Source organism: Thrips palmi, unplaced genomic scaffold, assembly GCF_012932325.1.
Source record: "Thrips palmi isolate BJ-2018 unplaced genomic scaffold, TpBJ-2018v1 HiC_scaffold_16, whole genome shotgun sequence".
In the NCBI taxonomy this organism is placed as follows: domain Eukaryota; kingdom Metazoa; phylum Arthropoda; class Insecta; order Thysanoptera; family Thripidae; genus Thrips; species Thrips palmi.
The window spans coordinates 13,059,960-13,076,438 of NW_023144625.1; the positions used below are offsets into that span (position 1 = coordinate 13,059,960).

The 16,479-nt window shown below is 53.7% G+C and overlaps 2 protein-coding genes across 2 annotated transcripts; one reads left to right on the forward strand and one right to left on the reverse strand.

The window, feature by feature from the left end:
• Positions 1-346: 346 nt before the first annotated feature.
• On the forward strand, positions 347-8,418 carry LOC117643086. The gene is made up of 5 exons (XM_034381749.1): positions 347-650; positions 5,332-5,630; positions 6,481-6,521; positions 6,628-7,262; positions 7,341-8,418. The coding sequence occupies exons 1-5, from the start codon at positions 595-597 to the stop codon at positions 7,711-7,713; spliced, it is 1,404 nt and encodes a 467-aa protein (XP_034237640.1). The 5' UTR covers positions 347-594; the 3' UTR covers positions 7,714-8,418.
• A 1,649-nt stretch (positions 8,419-10,067) lies between these two features.
• LOC117643087 (cAMP-dependent protein kinase type II regulatory subunit) lies at positions 10,068-16,342 on the reverse strand. Its single transcript, XM_034381751.1, has 8 exons — positions 15,783-16,342; positions 15,164-15,255; positions 15,006-15,089; positions 14,822-14,928; positions 14,481-14,739; positions 14,230-14,388; positions 14,040-14,142; positions 10,068-13,964 (listed from the first exon to the last, which is right to left on the reverse strand). The coding sequence occupies exons 1-8, from the start codon at positions 15,997-15,999 to the stop codon at positions 13,834-13,836; spliced, it is 1,152 nt and encodes a 383-aa protein (XP_034237642.1). The 5' UTR covers positions 16,000-16,342; the 3' UTR covers positions 10,068-13,833.
• Positions 16,343-16,479: the final 137 nt, after the last annotated feature.

Sequence of the window (16,479 nt, forward strand, 5' to 3'; positions counted from 1 at the left end):
CACTGTTACAGTCGTCCCTACCCCTTCCCACGGGCTGGTCGCTAGTCCTGCCTAGTCCTGCCCGCTATGACTGCCTCGGCCCGCCGCCGCCCCGCCCCGCCTCGCCGCGCGTAGGCCGTAGTGCAGCCGTGCCAGGCGAGGCCATGCAGGCCTTGATGCAGGCCGAGCCACGGGACTCCTAGACTCCGCCCTTGCTGCATCGCCTAGCCGCCGCCGCAGCCGCGTTGCTCCACGGCCGCGCAGCGCCGCGCCAAGCCGGGCGAAGCCGCGCGAAGCGTCTCCAAGCCAAGGCGGGGCGGGGTGGGGCGGGGTGGGGCGTAGTGCAGTGTCCGGACGGTCGGGCCGGGCCAGCCCGCCCAGCCAGCTCGGGCTGCTCGCTGCTCGGCTCGGCAGAACCACTGCGACCGACGACCGGGCCGCACCGGTACCTCGCGCGGTACTGCGGTACCCGTGGCCGTGGCACAGCGCGCGGCGCGGCGCCACATCGCGGGGAAGGCCCCAGCGGAACGCGGCGCTACGCGGCGCGAGCGTGGTGGACGTCCACCAGTGCACCGGGTGTGACGTTCCGGGCGACCTGCGGGACTAGCCGCCGCCATGAAGGAACACCGAGTTCGAACTCTGCGGGTCACCACTCCGAGCAACATAGCCAGGTAAGTCTCTTTGCGGAGCAGTGTCGTGCGAACGGCGATGACCCTATCCTGTCTCGTGACGTCGCACCGTGGCTGTGGTGGGTGGCCTCCACGATGGCGTGGCGTAATGAATGGATTGACGCATTTTTGTCACGTGGCCCGGGGTCCGGCCTGTCGCACCAATCCGCCCACTGACGCTCTGACGCTGGCGGTCCGGCAGTCCGGCGGGGCGTGGCCGCGGGGCTCGGCGGAGGCGGCAGGCAGGGCATTCCCCGCGCGCCTAGGCCTTACGCGGCGTGCGGCAGTGGCGGCGCGAGGCCCCAGAGTCTTGGGCATTGCCTTGGATGTTGCCTTGGGTGTTGCCTTGGATGTTGCCTTGGGTTTTGCCTCGTGCTTTGCCTCGTGCTTTGCCTCGGGCATTGCCTCTGCCTCGGGCATTGGCTTGGTGCAACCACCGCGGGGAGGGCATCACTCCTTGCAGCGATTGTCGCTGTCTCCCTTGCCAGCCCCACCGGCCCCGCCAGCCCCGCCTCGCCGAGCCGCTGATCGCGGTTCTGGAGAAGCGCGGACGGCGCGGACGCGGAGGGCCCCGCGCGTCTGGCCGGCACGGGCACGGGGGCAGTGGCGCGGGGGGAGGGGGAGACATAGGTCATCGCCTCTGTTCCGCGTGCGGCGTGCGGGGCGCAGGCGGGGCGGGGTCGGCGTGCAACGGTCATCCTGCGAGGGGCCTGGCGGCCTGGCGGCCCAGCCCAGGCCGGCCCACGGCGGCGGCGAGGCGCGGGATGAGCTGGAGGCGATCGGCCAATCAGATCTCCGGATTGTCTATCATCTCGCGGACGGGCCGGACATAGCCACGGGCCTCGACCGCGGGCTGGCTGCAGGGCCGGGGCCACAGGGCCACAGGGCCAGGGCCACAGGGCCAAGGCCCCACCACCGCGCCCTTACGCCCCCCGCGTTTCGGCCGGCATCCCCGCCGCGGGGCAACGGCGCACGGCTTGGCTCGGCGGGCCGACGGCGGCGTGCCCCAGCCGTGCCCCGCCAGTGCCTCGGCCTGCTCGGTCGTCGAACCGAACCAAACCGAAGCACTGCTGCTCCGTCCCGCCTCGCCCCGCTGCGCCGCCCCGCCCCGCCCCGCCGCAGCAGCAGCCTATGCGGCGCACAATGCCGAAGGACAAAGGCTGCGAACCGCGAGCCTAGCCGCCCCCGAAAGTCAGAGTCAGCCGCAACCCGAAACATGTGTCTGATAAGGCGGCCCGGTGAAAGCGGTGTCCCTGCGCGCCGCCTCGCTGCACCTCCCCCGCCCCCTCCTCTTCCTGCCCCGATGGGCCCTTCACCTCGCGACGCGACGCGACGCGACCACCTCGGCGTTCACACGCACGCTTCGACTCGACCGATTAAGTTTGGAAATAGGTTTCTTATCACCAACGCGTACCGACTGTTAAGCGGTCAAGGACCCTACCGCGGCCCGGGCTGCTCCCTCCAGAGCCGCGGCGGGGCGGGCAAGGCGCACGGCGGCAAGCCTGGCAAGCCATGGGCCATTGGCGGGCACCGCTCCGACTGCACCGCACCGCGCCGTGTCGGCTGGCGGTGCAGTCGGCTCTCGGCTCCGCGACGCTCTCCTTTCGACACTTTCTATTCTCACCCGCACAGCGCAGACAGCGCAGACAGCGCGGTGCAGCGCAGAGTCGCCTGGCCGGCAGAGTGCGGAACCGCGGAACCGCGGAACCGCGCGCGGACGGCGCGGACAGCAGACAGTGTGGGAGTGAGAGGGGCGGGGTAGGGGCCGGGCGAGGTCATGAACTCCGCGTGGAGTCAGCTGTGAGGATAACTGCACTCCGAACCTGCTCCTCTCTCGCCCAACGGGAGTAGTTGTGCTGTGGCTGCTGTAGCGGTGCCCCGGCGGTGCCTCGGCGGTGCCCCTCCCCCTCCCCCGCCACGCCACGCGCCGCCACGCCGCGGACGCGGTGCGCGAAGCGGCCGAAGCGCGAACAGGTTTGCGGTCATTAGTCGCACTTCGCGGACCGGCCACAATAACATTCCAATCCCAACTTTTGCGTCCAGCGACGCGCCCAGCGACGGCGACGGCACCGGAGGGTGTGATTGAACCGAGGCTGCATTTCGCCCTGTCCTGTCGCCGCGGAGGCAGCGCGACGCTCTCCCCTCTCCTGGGCAAAAAGGGGAGAGGGGAGATGCAGGAAACCAACGCGAAATTTCGCTGTTCGCCAGGAGGGGAACGGTCGACGGACAGCTGCGGCCCCCTTTGGTGTGTGTGTGTGTGTGTGTGTCTGTGTGTCTGTGTGTCTGAGTCTGTGTGCAACCGGGACCGCGGTTCCCACGCGGCAAGGCATGCAGCGGCGGTGACAGAATTACAGAAGTCATCAGTGCGTTGAGCACATGGCAGGCTGGGCTGGAGTGGCGCTGGAGTCAGGGCAGGGCAGCGGCAACGCGAGGGCATTGACAGCACATCTCCGCTCCCCTCCGCCGCCACCACGCGCTTTGCCGCTTTGCCCGGCGACCGCGCCGCGCGCCGCGTCCAGGCAGGCGTCGTCTCAAGGCGTCGCGGCACGGCCGGGCCAGGCCAGGCACGGCGCTGCGCTGAGCGGCGCCCAATGCGTCGAGCGCAGCGGAGTGCAGCGCCCCCGGAACCCGTTCAAATTTACGGGCCCCGCTCCAGCACGTCCGCGCATACCTGCCCACACGCCTGAATGGCCAAATTGGCTGGCGGGGGCACGGGCTGCACCGCCACCTCGCGCCTTGCTCCTCGCGCCCCACTAATGGATAGTCGATTCGGCTGAATGAAGGCAAAGGCGCCAACATGCTAACTTACCCACTCCCTTTCCCCAGGGGGTAAACGCACCGCAAGGCGTTTCACTCCGTTTCCCTAGTCTCACTGCCGAGCCGGGCCGGGCCGGGCCGTGCCGGGCGGGGCATAGTCGCGTAGTCCCAGCGAGAGCCTTACGGAATAAAAATTAGAATGCGGCAGCGGGCGGCGCCGAAGGAGCGGGCCTTGCCTTGCGCTGCACTGACCCCCTCCCCCTTTCCCTCTCCGCCCTTCCACCTTTCCCCCTGATGAGGCGGAAGGTATGCGGGCGAGGTGTGGCGCGGCGGGGCGGGGCGGGGCCGGGCGCCGCCAAGTATAGCCTGGCCGAGCTGCTTGGAAGGCATTTTGGCAATGACCGGTCAATGGGCCCTAGCTGGCTGGGCCCTGGCTGGGCCGCCTGTGCTGCCACCTTGCCGCCTCGCCGCCGTGGCCGAGCTGCTGCCGCTGCTGCCGCGCGGTGCCAATGAACGGAAGGCCCGGGCGCGCCCCACCACACCGCACCCCGCCGCGCCCCTCCCCGCCACGCCCCACCGCGCCCCGATGCACACCTGTATGGGCGTTGCACGGTTGCACGGTTGCACCTCGCAGCCCGGCGCCCAAATCAGCCCGACACAAGGTGGCTGACTCCGAACAGTGCTTTCGTCGCTCTGTCTCTCTCGCACTCGAAGGGTGCGATCACCAACCGCAGAGGAGCGACGGACAAAATCAGCTGGCTTGAAAAGTGAGGCAGGACCTCGAACCCCGAAAAAGACAATCCTGGACGCGCCAGCGATTAAGACGGCCTTTTCGCCACGACCCGCCGAGCCGAGCCGAGCCGAGCCGCCGCGCTGCTGGAGCGAGCGAAGGGTTTTCGGGATGCTTTGCACTAAGGTCGTTGGTGCGGACGGGCGCGCTCCCCCTGCCCCTTTCACCCCTTCCACCCCTTCCACCCCTTCCACCTGCCTTCCACCCCTTCCCTCCCCTGCCGGTCCTAACCGTGCCGCCACGGGGCCGTGCGTGTGTCTCGGTCCTCTAGCCCGCCAAGCCCGCGGCCCGCCCGCACGCCCCCAAATCACTCCCCAGCCCTCCCCGGCCAACGCCACTCTTATCTCCCGCCCCCCCTCCCCGCCGAAGCTCGACCGCACCAGGAAGGAGGAAGTAGGAACTTGGCTCAACCGGCGAAACGGCGCAGCTGGAAGGGAAAGGCGAGCAAAGAGAACGGGGTGAGTTATGGCGGCCGCCTCATTCCGAGGGGCGCTTTCGTCGCTCTGTCTCTCTAGCACTCGTGGGGCGTCCCGTATAGGTGCGAGGGAGACAGGGCGACGAAAGTGGCTCTCGGAATCGGCCTGCAGGGCGGGGCGCGTCGAAGAGAGCAGGGGAGGGGGGGGGGGGCAAGAGTAAGCAACCACCGAGGGGTGCATCGCCCCTCTCCAACCCCTCCACCCCGAACGCACAGCAGCTTCTCCGGGGTCCGGGTCCTAGGTCAACGCCCGGTCAGGGGGAGGGGGAGGGGGAGGGACTGCCGTTGGTGCCGACGCCACCCAGCAAGCGCCCGCGCCGTGCCGTGCCGTGCCCGGCTCTTCCGGCTTCCAAATCCAGCCGCCGCCAGTCCCCAGTCCCCTCACTGTGGCCGTCCTCGCCAACGGACGCGCCTGCCGCCCAAATGGTTCTGACACTGCGGGGTGAAGGATGACCCTGCTGTTTCCACCACCTGATGGGGCGCCGCGGTGGCGGGGCGCCTGCAGCGTGGGCCGTCCCGTAGAGCACGCGTGTGTTGCGTGGCGGCCTATGCCGCACTTCACAGGCGTTTTTTCCTGTGTCCAGCGGCTCCGCTCGATGTGTGCGCGCTTCTTGTTTTTGCCTCCACTTCTAACTGAGTTTTTGTTTCTGTTCTTTCTGCAGCCGAGAGCGCGGCGACGCCGGCCAGGCGGACGACTCCCTGTGGGGCGTCCAGGTGCTCCAGCTGCAGCTGGGGCCAGCCTGCAGGGCCTGCCCCGAGGCCTGCCCCGAGGCCTGCCCGGACTTCGGCCACGTGCTGGGCCTGGCCGACGGCAAGGGGGGCCCTCGCGGCGCGGCCCCCTCCCTCTGCACCCCCGGCCCCGCCTCGGAGGGGGCCCTCCATGCCCCCACCTTCGGCGCCGTCCCAAACGGGGCGTGTCCTGACCGCCGCCGCCCGGTGTGCAGCATCTGCGGTCCGAATGGTGATTATTTCATTTTTCTCTCTCTCAACTGATTACCCTTCTCTGCGGGGAGAATCTCACCCTTCTCTCTCTGCTCTCGTCCCGAAAGGCGACCCGACGCTTACGTCGCTTGGGGCTGCCTAGTGTGAGCCGGCCTTTCACCGCCTTCAGCGGCAAGCCGACGCTTTCAGTGCTTACCCTCCAGCCAGCGCTTTCAGCGGCGAGGGCCCAAAGTGGTGGACGTCTTCTAATGACCGTAATCCGGAAGGACGCCGTGCCGTGCCCTGCCCGGCGCACAAAGCGCGCTCCGCCCTGCCGGCCTGCCGCGGCCTGCCGGCCACCCCTGGCGCTTCCCCCTCCCCCTCCCCTGCCACAACCCCGAACCAAACGCACCGCGCAACGCACAGCATTTCGGGTGAATGACCCTGTGCACTCACTCCTCGGGTCGGTTCTGGTCGACCTAGCACCCCTCTTTACCCCCGCTCACCTTTCACCGCCCCTCCCTGGTCCCTCCCGGGTCCCGGGTCCCTGTTCGGCTCTGCTTTTCCCCCCCTCCCCCTTCCACTTTACTCAAACGGCACGCACGGGACAGGGGAGGGGGAGTCATCCTTTTCCTTCCTGGGCCCCAGCCTCCCCCCGGCAAGCTCTGCGCGCAGCCCCGCAGCCCGTCATCCCGTGACACGGAGCGGGTGAAGCGCGGGGCGGGGCGGGGCGGGGGGCGGGGGGGGCGGGGCGGGCGGGCGGGGCGGAGTTGCAGAGGGGGTGGGGCGGGGCGGGTAGGGGGTGGAATTGCAGAAGGGGTGGGGCGCGGCGGGCAAACTTCCGCAGCCCGGGGTCGTCACTGTCTAACACGCTGTCTTGTCATTTGCAGTGGGGGCACAGCCTAAGCGACGGAGCGTGGTGATCCAGCAGGTGAGGCAGAGAAAGACGCCGCGTGGCCGGCTCCAGACATGACGCACCGACTCCATCGCCGCAGAAGGGCTCTAAACTAAACGCCGCTGGCCTTCTGTGGTTGCAGCGACGTCCGGCCGGAGACTTTGACCCCGAGTCCTCGTCGGACTCCTCGTCGAGCTTGGACCGCTTGGAAGCCATCCCCGGGGCCGGCGCCTCGTCGTGCACGTGCGCGGGGCCGTGCGTGCAGCCTCTGCTTCACCTCCTGTCGGGCGACCTGGACCGCTGCTTCGACGACGTGCTGCTGGCGCTGCGCCTGCTAGTGCAGCCCGGCGACGCTCCCCGCCTCGTCGACGGCGTGACCGTCAACGGCGTGACGGTGCGGCCGTGTGCCGAACGGGGCGTGCGCGTGTGTGCGTGCGGCCGCGAGGCCGTGCTGGCCGTGCCGCCGGGGCGGGGCCCTCGGGGCGCTGGTCCTCCGGACTGCTGGCTGGCCGGGCGGGACGCGGGCGGCCACACGCCGCTGCTGCTCGCGGGCCGCCGCCTGCTGACGGCCGGCCGGTGGGCGGACGCGGCGCGCGTCGCGGCGCTGCTGTTGGCCGCGGGGTGCGACGCCAACGCCGTGAACCGCGAGGGCCGGTCGCTGCTGTCGTACGCCGTGGCCGCCCTGGACGACGCCCTGGACACCACGCGCCTGCTGCTCAACCACGGCGCCACGGTCTGGGGCCACGAGGTGGAGGGCCACAGCCTGCGGATGCCGCCGTCGCCCAGCCTCCTGGACCGCGGCGACCCGGGCCAGGGCCAGGGCCAGGGCCTCCAGGACCAGGTCCTCGCCGCCAGCGCCGCCAGCCAGCCCGACCCGCCCGCCGTGTTCGCGTGGTTCCTCCGCGCCGTGATCCGGCGCCGCCGCCTGGACGAGGGCTGCCTGCGCACGCTGGCGCTCGTGTCGCACGCCATGGCGGACCGGCCCCGCCACATGCACGGCCTGGTGCTGCGGACCATGTTCCGGCACAGCCGCTGCTACCGCGTCCTGGGCCCCGTCTTCCTCCAGATCAAGACGGCCATGGCGAGGCACTGGAGTCGTCCCCAAGACCTTCGTGTCCTGTGCCGCCGCGCCGTGCGCCGCGCTCTGGGGCCCGCCAAGCTGCACGCAGGGGTGGCCTCGCTGGGGCTGCCCGGGCCGCTCCAGGACTACCTGCTGCTGCACTCGTGAGCCCGCGTGCCCCAGCCAAGCCTGCCAACAGGAGTTGTTCCAGACGTCGTCCAAAGACAAGAATCGTGGCGGAAGCGGAACTGTACCGACCAACAGATCAATCGTAGGGAGTGACCCGGATACCATGGAGTCAGCAAATGGGATTTTAGAGACCGGTTCCATTGATGGTTCACTGTCAGGTCATAACTCCGAAGCTCGAGAGGAGTCTCCATTCATAACTTATTGTACGTATGTTTAGTTGTGTTCCATGGGGGCGTGGGAACGGTGCCAGGGGAGGCTAAGTTCCGTTCATGAAGGGGCAAAAGACGGCGACCGGCCACCCCTCCTGACCGGAAAACGTTCCTTCGCCACTCCGGTTCTCAATGTGCATCATCACGATGTAGTGTGGGCAGCATGTGCGTAGACCGTTTGAAAATTCTGTGATAGTGCAAAGACAATATCCTCCCCCTCCCCCCTCTTTCAAACTGAAAGGAAAATCATTTTCCGTCCAATCCTTTGTATACTGTGTACGAAGTGCTTGCGTCTCCACTGCACTTCAAGCATTCAGACACACTGTGCAAGACAACTTAGACAACTTCAAAGGTCTGAAAACTTGTGTTCAACTTGTCACCTATAAGTGATTCCTCTTTTGTCCAATGCAAGAAATAATTCAGCAACTTGAGTGTAAATACTCAATTTGAGTAGAATAAATAAGCTGTGCTGTTCTACAAAGTATGTTTCTTCAGATCATATGTGTATGTGGCACCGTGGCACAATGGAACCTCAGGGAACCTCCTCATAACCACCAATCTGGGTAACAGGTGGCAAAAACTCAAAACACATTTTTTTTGATGTACCAATTATATTTCTCCGAGACCAGTTACAACTGAAATACTGGTATGATTTTAGTAATACTAGCCTACATAGCGATATTGGGGAACTCCAACAGAACACACCAAAGGCCAGGGTTAACAAATGTAGGTTGCAACCAGGCAGTTTCTTTTTTTTTCCTGTGTTTCTGTTAACAGGCAATCGTGTCATGCACAAACTTTCACAGCACAAGAAACCCAAACAAGAAATCTGGACATGTGTTCCCTCAAGATAGAGCATTTTCAATACATTCAAGCAACTCACCCTTGCTTAAACCCTTGAACATCATATTATTGATTTTATTATTCACTTGACTTGACTACACTCACAATTCAAAGAACACTTGATTATCTATTGGTTAAATCCATTCCCAGGAAAAAGGGCATTTGAATCCATATCTGCTTTTAGCAACCAATTGGAGTAGTTCACACCTAATTACACAGGACGTATTAGCAACATGACCCACAGCAGAAAGCTGCAAACATCATTATACTCAAAACAACTGCAACCAGGATTTAATTAACCAGCTCATTAGCCTACACAATCAAAAGTGCAGGAGCCGAGACTAGAGGAAAACAGATTTCAGGGCTAGAGCATGCGACACTTACTAGCCTGCGATATGGAGCATAGACAAAGACATACAAAACTCTCAACTCGAATAAAATGTTTGATACAGAATCATAACCAAAAAAATAACCGAACTCAATGCACTTACTCATAATAAGAGAAAAACCAAATTCGAATCCAAAAGAAAGGCACCGGTTTCATTAGATTTGCAAAAATAATCTGAGAGTTAAGAGTTCTGTTTTCTTTGATCACAGCTTGATAAATGTTTTTTTTAATATATATATATATATTTATAGTCACATATATTTATGGATCAAAGATACAAATCAAGGTCATATAATTCGGGGATAGGGGAGAGGGTCACAAATTTCACAAATCTTAACACAAACACAATACACAACTAGTCTCGCAAGAATAAATATTTTTGCCATGGACTTTTTTTTTGGTAGCTTTTCCATTTTTCTGGCATAACATACTTGGGAGGTGTCACAGCAAGTTGGTCCAAGCTTGGGATGAAGACAAGAGAAAGTCAGATACTGAGATACACTGATTTAAAAGAATCAAAATAAACCTTTTTTTTGTGGCAAAGTCTATTTAAATTCTCATCTATATTTCTAAATTTAAAAAAGGCTGACGCATGCCAAAATGAAATTTTTTTTGTTATGATAATAAGCTGTGTACAATCAGTTCGTTACTACATAATACCATTTAGGAATTGCTGTGTAGCTCTTTCTAATAAACTAGGATGAGTAACAGCAAACATGACATTAATTCTCAGACACCCTGTGACTCGGGGGTGGGAGCAGGGCCGGAAAACAAACAATCATTCCTCCACTCACATATAGCAGAGGAAATACCACTACAACACTGAAGACACTAAACACACACATCTTGGCTTATCAATTTCGATACAGATTTAATGATTATTTACATAGAAATATGGGAGATAACACTTTTATTAACTTTTTCATCATACAATTCACAAAAAAATAATAAAGTGGTATAAAAGTTATTAAGATAAATTTGATTAGTCTCACATCAGACAGGAAAATGATGAAATGAATACAACTGAACCAGAATGTGGAGTCACAACCATTTTTCTTGTTGAATGTCAAAACATAAAAACAGAAGGTCATCCTTTTTGTCAAAATTAAATTGTGTTGCCACCAACTTTCAATTGGCCATCCAACTTGAAACAAAGTGCAGTTACTCTCTGCAGGAAGTTAGTTCACATCTGCAGACCGAGCAATCTCTCAAAAACTGAATTCTAGCTGATAAAACACAAACACTAGATTCATAACAAGAAGTAAACTTAAAAGTAACAACAACAGTAAAACAAACAAATGATAATGTAGGATACTACATTCTTTTAAAAACATATTGCTAGAGGCAACAAACTGCCCACAAATATCCATTCAACTACATAAAAACTACTCAATGCATCACGCAGAAATGGTATATCAGGAAAGTTGTCCTTATGATGGGCCATAGAAATTAAAAGGGGAAAACACATTGACATGCAATGATCAGGACACCAGATGAAGTGATGCATTTCTTTCTGCAATGGGCAATGATCTTGCAACTGCATGAAATAAATAAATACAAGATGGGGAGCTACTACCACTACAACACACCTCCAATACATAGATAAATTCTAACTGAGGCACATCTCAAACAAATTGGCTCACTTAAACTGACAATTAAAGGGGCTTACATAGCAAGGAAACATACACAAAAACCAACAACATGTTAATGACTCTCTGTTATTAACAGAACAAGAAAGCACTAAGATTAAGATACTAACCACTGGGTTTAGGTACTAAAAGGAAAAAACATCATAATTCACATTACATACAACACTGCAAAGGGCCCTTAAGAGGTATGACTGCATGAAATTCGACAATAGAAGAAAAAAAAATGACAGGAGTTAGTAATGAGATGGGGAAAAAATAAATAGATACAGATTCCCAGCATCTGCTTGCCAGCATTTCAATAATAATGAGCAAAGTTAATTAAAATTTTGTGCCTTGAGAGACAAAACAACACATAATGAAAAGATTATAGAAATCAAAATGAGGGGGTAAATAGAATGAATGTACAAGAAAAGGGAGAGAGGAGTCAGTTACAAAGCATCAATGCAATTCAAGACGGGAATTTTTCCTAAACTAGACATAAATTTTAACCATCCATGAAATGTACCATGCTTTGAAGCTGAGTCCAAATGAAGATACTTGTGCGCTACACTCATTACACTGAAAGCAGCTTTCTTGAAGAGAAGCCAGTTCCCAGGCAAGATTCCAATTTGGTATAAGTAAGATTCTCTTTAGATAAGAAAATTAATATAAATTTATATCTATGTGGTGATAGTGGCATGACTGATGCAGACTTGAGACATTCAAAACTGGATGTAAAAATCTGTTTTAAGAGTCATCAAGAGGCACAAGCTTAATGTTTCTCAGAGACTATGTGCCAGTTACAACAGACTTCAGTCACCTATAGTCAGTCCAAGAGAACTTAACAACTATGAGTACAATGGCACAAAATATGGCCTGGAGAAAACTTAAGGACACAAACTCTGTAACTAAGCTTGGATCAAAAATGCATCTTTTAAATGGCAAGGAGCTCAGCTTATAGTGCAATTAGTCCAAAGTGAAGAAGAGAAGCAGCACTTCCCAATGAAATAATTGAAGTTACATAACAAAAACCTAAAATAGCAACTCAAAGCAACCAAGAGAACCAGAACTGCAAAGGCCCAGAGATTAGAACTGAAACTATTGAATGTTCAAGCAAGTCAAAGCCACTATCACACACACTCCAGAGTCTTATAGGGTTCATTATCACAAGATTCAAAACTATAGATAACTTAAGCTTAGAGTAGGTAGTAGGATCAACTTTCTGACGTTTACCTGGCCATCTCCATAATACTGTGTATTAAAATTGTAATAATTTCCTAATGCATCTCAACGGATAACCATGGAAACTAAATAACAAAAATATTTGCAAGAAACTTGGTTGGTTGGGCCGTCCAACGGTTGGGAGATTTACTTACTGCATCTCTTTGAGCGAGGATAGTTGGCACCCCAGCAATACATTTAAGTAAAGTATGACATAAAATATTGCATGCATGTGTCAGAGACAAAGACAGTGACCAAGAGAGAAAAATAAATTGAAAATGTGATGATTACTTAACAGGAACTATTATGCAAAGGGGGTGCCAATATTATTACTGAAAGGGCCCACTCAATGGATAAATCCCCTCTTCCAAAGGTTAGCTCCAACACTATTGTCTCAAGCCCCTCCCACCAGCCTTGGACCCTTAAAATATGTTTACAAGACAGCCCAACAAAAATGATCACTTACCCCTACTTATGATACCAAAACCTTTCATGTTGTAATTTAAGTTAGCACACAAAGCAATGAACTTAAAGGGAAGGAAATGGATAGCTGTGGACAGAGGAATGAATAAGGAGTGAATATTAATGAGGGTTTCCAATTTTATAAAATAATACCCTAACAAGTTGTTGATGAGCAGACACCCGACCCAATGGCACTGCGTTCAACAACCACGCTGGCTGGCAGCTACACTGGCTTGTTGGAACAATTCTAACTGAACAGTCTCTTAGAATTATTATTCTTGACTCAATGCATCTTTTGCCCTGCCCGCAAGGCACCCAATAACATTAATGATAAGCAGTCGGAATGTTCAACACAGATCCACGTGTATAACATAAAACATTGGAAGGAAAGAAATGAGGCACCTCTTCTAGACATACAGAGGATTGAACTGTCTAATGTTACAAAAAGAGAAAAGCAGGTTAATGAATGAGGCATCTTTCAACAACCAAGTACAAAAGCTTGGATAAAGTTTGCATGAGTTTAAAATTCGATGGCTAGTGCATTTACAGTACAAGGAGTTTAAGATGCCACACCATTTTATAAAGGCGCAAGAAAACAAGGTTATTTGATAAATGCTCTGATATGTGAAAGATGAATTATTAAGAAAGGATGCAGTCTTACAACATGTACACATTTACACACAATTAGCTTTACATGCAACAATCAATTTCTAAATTCCATCATACCATAATTGTGGTATGAAGGAAAAGGGAAGTAAACCAAAATCATGATGTCCACTCAATAAAACTATTAGCAACTAGCTGACACACAAACATGGGACATCTAACAGAGCTTAAATGAAAGGAGGGCAGTTCTGTCAAAGTTAAAATATGACAACCTGAACAGAAAATGTAACTTTACTCATTGGATTAAAGAACACATCCGTAAGTTGAGTTAGCAAAATCAAATGTAAAAACAAATTCTGGATCAATTTTACCCAGAAATATAAGAGGGTTGTACACTTAAAATTTTAAAACAGAAGAATAAAGCAAGAAAAAAAGGAAACAAACATTGAGCATTAGCCCAAAACACGATTTTGTATCAAAGCTTCTGAAGGGGAAAACATCAGCTCTACACATTTGTGATGTACAATTACACTAGCAGTCTATCGGGAGGGGGAGAAAGGGAGGGGAAGCAACACCACAAACATTTCCTATGGAGAACAAGAGCTCCACACAAGCAACATAATTTTTTTTTTCAGACAGGAGGTTTATGACAGACTACCATATGAAGGAGAGCAGATTTGTGGACCTAGGTGCCGCGAGACCCGAAGCCTAAATTTGGCTGAGATGAGACTGTGATTACAGTTCATCGGATGTCAGTGATGTTATTTTTGGAACCAAAGATGCGGACGAGCTGATCTTCATAATCGTCTATGCTGCGCTTCATGAGCTCCATGCAGGGCCCAAGGAGGCGCTCAAAAGCTTCCACATCCAGGACTGTGAAGCAAAAGGAGTCCAAAAATTAATGAGAAGCTCACCAAATGAGGAACATAAAACCAAAACAATACTTACAAGCTAATTTGACTTTGCCAACAGCATACACAGAAGCAGCACGAGGTTTGTGAGTGACCAGAGCTAGCTCACCAAAATATCCACCCTTCTGCACTGTGTTTATCTACAGGGAAAAAATAGAGTGTTAGTGTAAAGTACATGGTTAGGTGTATGAAAGTTTCTACCAGCCCACAGCGAATGAACTACTTACATCTATTTGATTACTGCTATCACCCTGAATAGCAATACGAACGGTCCCCTCTTCCACAAAGTACATGCCATCTGCAGATGCACCTTGTCTTATAATGCATTGGCCATCAATGAATTGACGTGGCAAAAGAGCATCAGCAAGATTCATGCGCTCATATGCCTGCAAAGATGCAGAACAAATTAATAAATATGTTGAAGTGGTTAATAACTTGATAGAAAAAAATTCCCAGATGATAAGTTTAAAGACATTACCTGAAGAGACTTGAGCATTGGCACACAATCAATAAGCTTTTCATACATCTTCCGTTTACGGAAAGCACTTTTGAGCACAATGCGGCGGAAAGTTTGACGGTCCATGGCCCACAATGCTCCCGCAGAGGCTGCCTGAACTGTGGCAGCACGTGGCATATTGTAGAGCAAAGCCAATTCTCCAAAACTACCACAGTTTTCATAAGTGTGGACTTTCTTAGGTTCTGATGAGCCATCAGAAACAAATGCATGATAAATGCCACTGTAAGATAGAATAAAAACCAATTTGAAGAGACAAATGAAAAAATTGTCAAGTAAAAAGAGGCAAGTGACCTTACTCTTACCTTTCTATGACATAAAAGTTGTCACCATCATCTCCCTGCCTAATAATATAGTCCCCAGAGGTGACAATCTTCTCAAACATGGCATCCAAAACTTCTGTCATTTGCTCCTGAAATTTTATGTTGAATTTGAGTTAACTATAAAACATCAGCAACTAGTTACTTGCCATAAAAATGTAATACAAACCTTATCCAATGAGCGGAAAAGCAGAATATTTTTAACACTGTCGGCTAATCTTGCCCTCTGCTCATCTGATTTAGGGAAAACAACCTAACAAAAACAGGATTAACATTATCTCAGCATCTTAAAAGGTACTAATGAAAAGTGTAAAACATTACACAAACCTTTGCACCCTCTTCTTCGTCATCTTCCTCAGGATCATACTGTTCTGCAAAAACTGACTTCCTCCTGATAGAGAATCTTCCTACAGGAGGCTCTGCACAGACAAAAAAATCCAATGTAGAACACAAATATGTTCAATCTTTACCCAATAACTTCGTAGAGCCAAAAAGATTCTTCACATAAGTCTTTACAAAAGATCTATAGACCAGTGTACAAACCGCACATTTTTAAAAACTATTTATTGGTTTAGAATAAATTAATTTGCAATAACTGGGAAACAATAAATTTTAATTTTACCAGGAAACACACATGGCAGAAATTATTCCATTGCAAAACTGTAATTTATAATATGGTAAAGGAATATCCAAAAGGTGGGCTATATCTATACATGAGTGGATACTTGAAAAAATGAGTTCAACAGGTCATAATTCAATATATTATTCCTAAAAGGAAGGAACAAACAAATCAGAGAATTCAGTCAAGTACGGAAATATCCGTGCTATCAACTCAAGAAGTGACAGGTGACTATAAAACGACACATGACTGCATAGGGCGAATCCCATGTCACCACCAAACAGGTAGCCCATCACCAACCTGCGGACCAGCGTTAAGAAAACTCACCATCTTCGTTGGAGAGGATAGAGTCGTCGGGAGAAACTGGAGCATTCTCCCTGGGTGGAGCGGCCCGGCGATTTTCTTGCAGCTTTTTGAAGAAGTCGACAGCGTAGTCGATGATGTCCGGCGGCTGCTCCAGGAGGTAATTGATGGTGAACTCGAGCAGAATGTCGCGCAAATCATCCGGCACGTTCACTTTGGACGCCTCGCCGCTGCGGCTCATCTTGCTCAGGGCTTCACTAAACTACTAGACAAGGTAAATTGAGTCCAGCCTGGCCCCAGCCCTGCAAGGCCAAGATCCTTGTCTGGTCACCAGCGCTCTCCTGGGCTGGCTCTGCTCTGCCTAGCGAGACCCGTTTGCTTCACTCGGCTCGCCTCCTCGGTCCGCCCAGCCCCGCTCCTCCGCTACACTTAGGACCCCCAACGCCAGCAACTACTCCCAGCGATCCGCACTCGCACTTCACCTCCGGACACTTTTTCAGCTCGGCCACAGCATTTGGTCGTCTCCAATAATCAATTAGACAAAAATTGGAGAGTAGGCCTACAACAAAAAACCGTCTGCTCAAAAAAGATGGCGGCCTCAATCTGGATTAATCGGCCCCCTTGATACGTTTGATAAGCCGTGCCCGCCGTCAGGCAGGGAAGGCCCATAGGGAAGGTAACTTTCATTCTCTTGGCCTGTCCTTCCCGTCCTATCCCGTGG

Coding starts and splice junctions, on each gene's coding strand:
- LOC117643086 (XM_034381749.1), top strand. CDS start 595: ATGAAGGAACACCGAGTTCGAACTCTGCGGGTCACCACTCCGAGCAAC. Junction 651..5,331: donor ACTCCGAGCAACATAGCCAG/GTAAGTCTCTTT, acceptor TTCTTTCTGCAG/CCGAGAGCGCGGCGACGCCG. Junction 5,631..6,480: donor CAGCATCTGCGGTCCGAATG/GTGATTATTTCA, acceptor TGTCATTTGCAG/TGGGGGCACAGCCTAAGCGA.
- LOC117643087 (XM_034381751.1), bottom strand. CDS start 15,999: ATGAGCCGCAGCGGCGAGGCGTCCAAAGTGAACGTGCCGGATGATTTG. Junction 14,929..15,005: donor TTTTCCGCTCATTGGATAAG/GTTTGTATTACA, acceptor ATAAAATTTCAG/GAGCAAATGACAGAAGTTTT. Junction 13,965..14,039: donor TGGCAAAGTCAAATTAGCTT/GTAAGTATTGTT, acceptor TTTGCTTCACAG/TCCTGGATGTGGAAGCTTTT.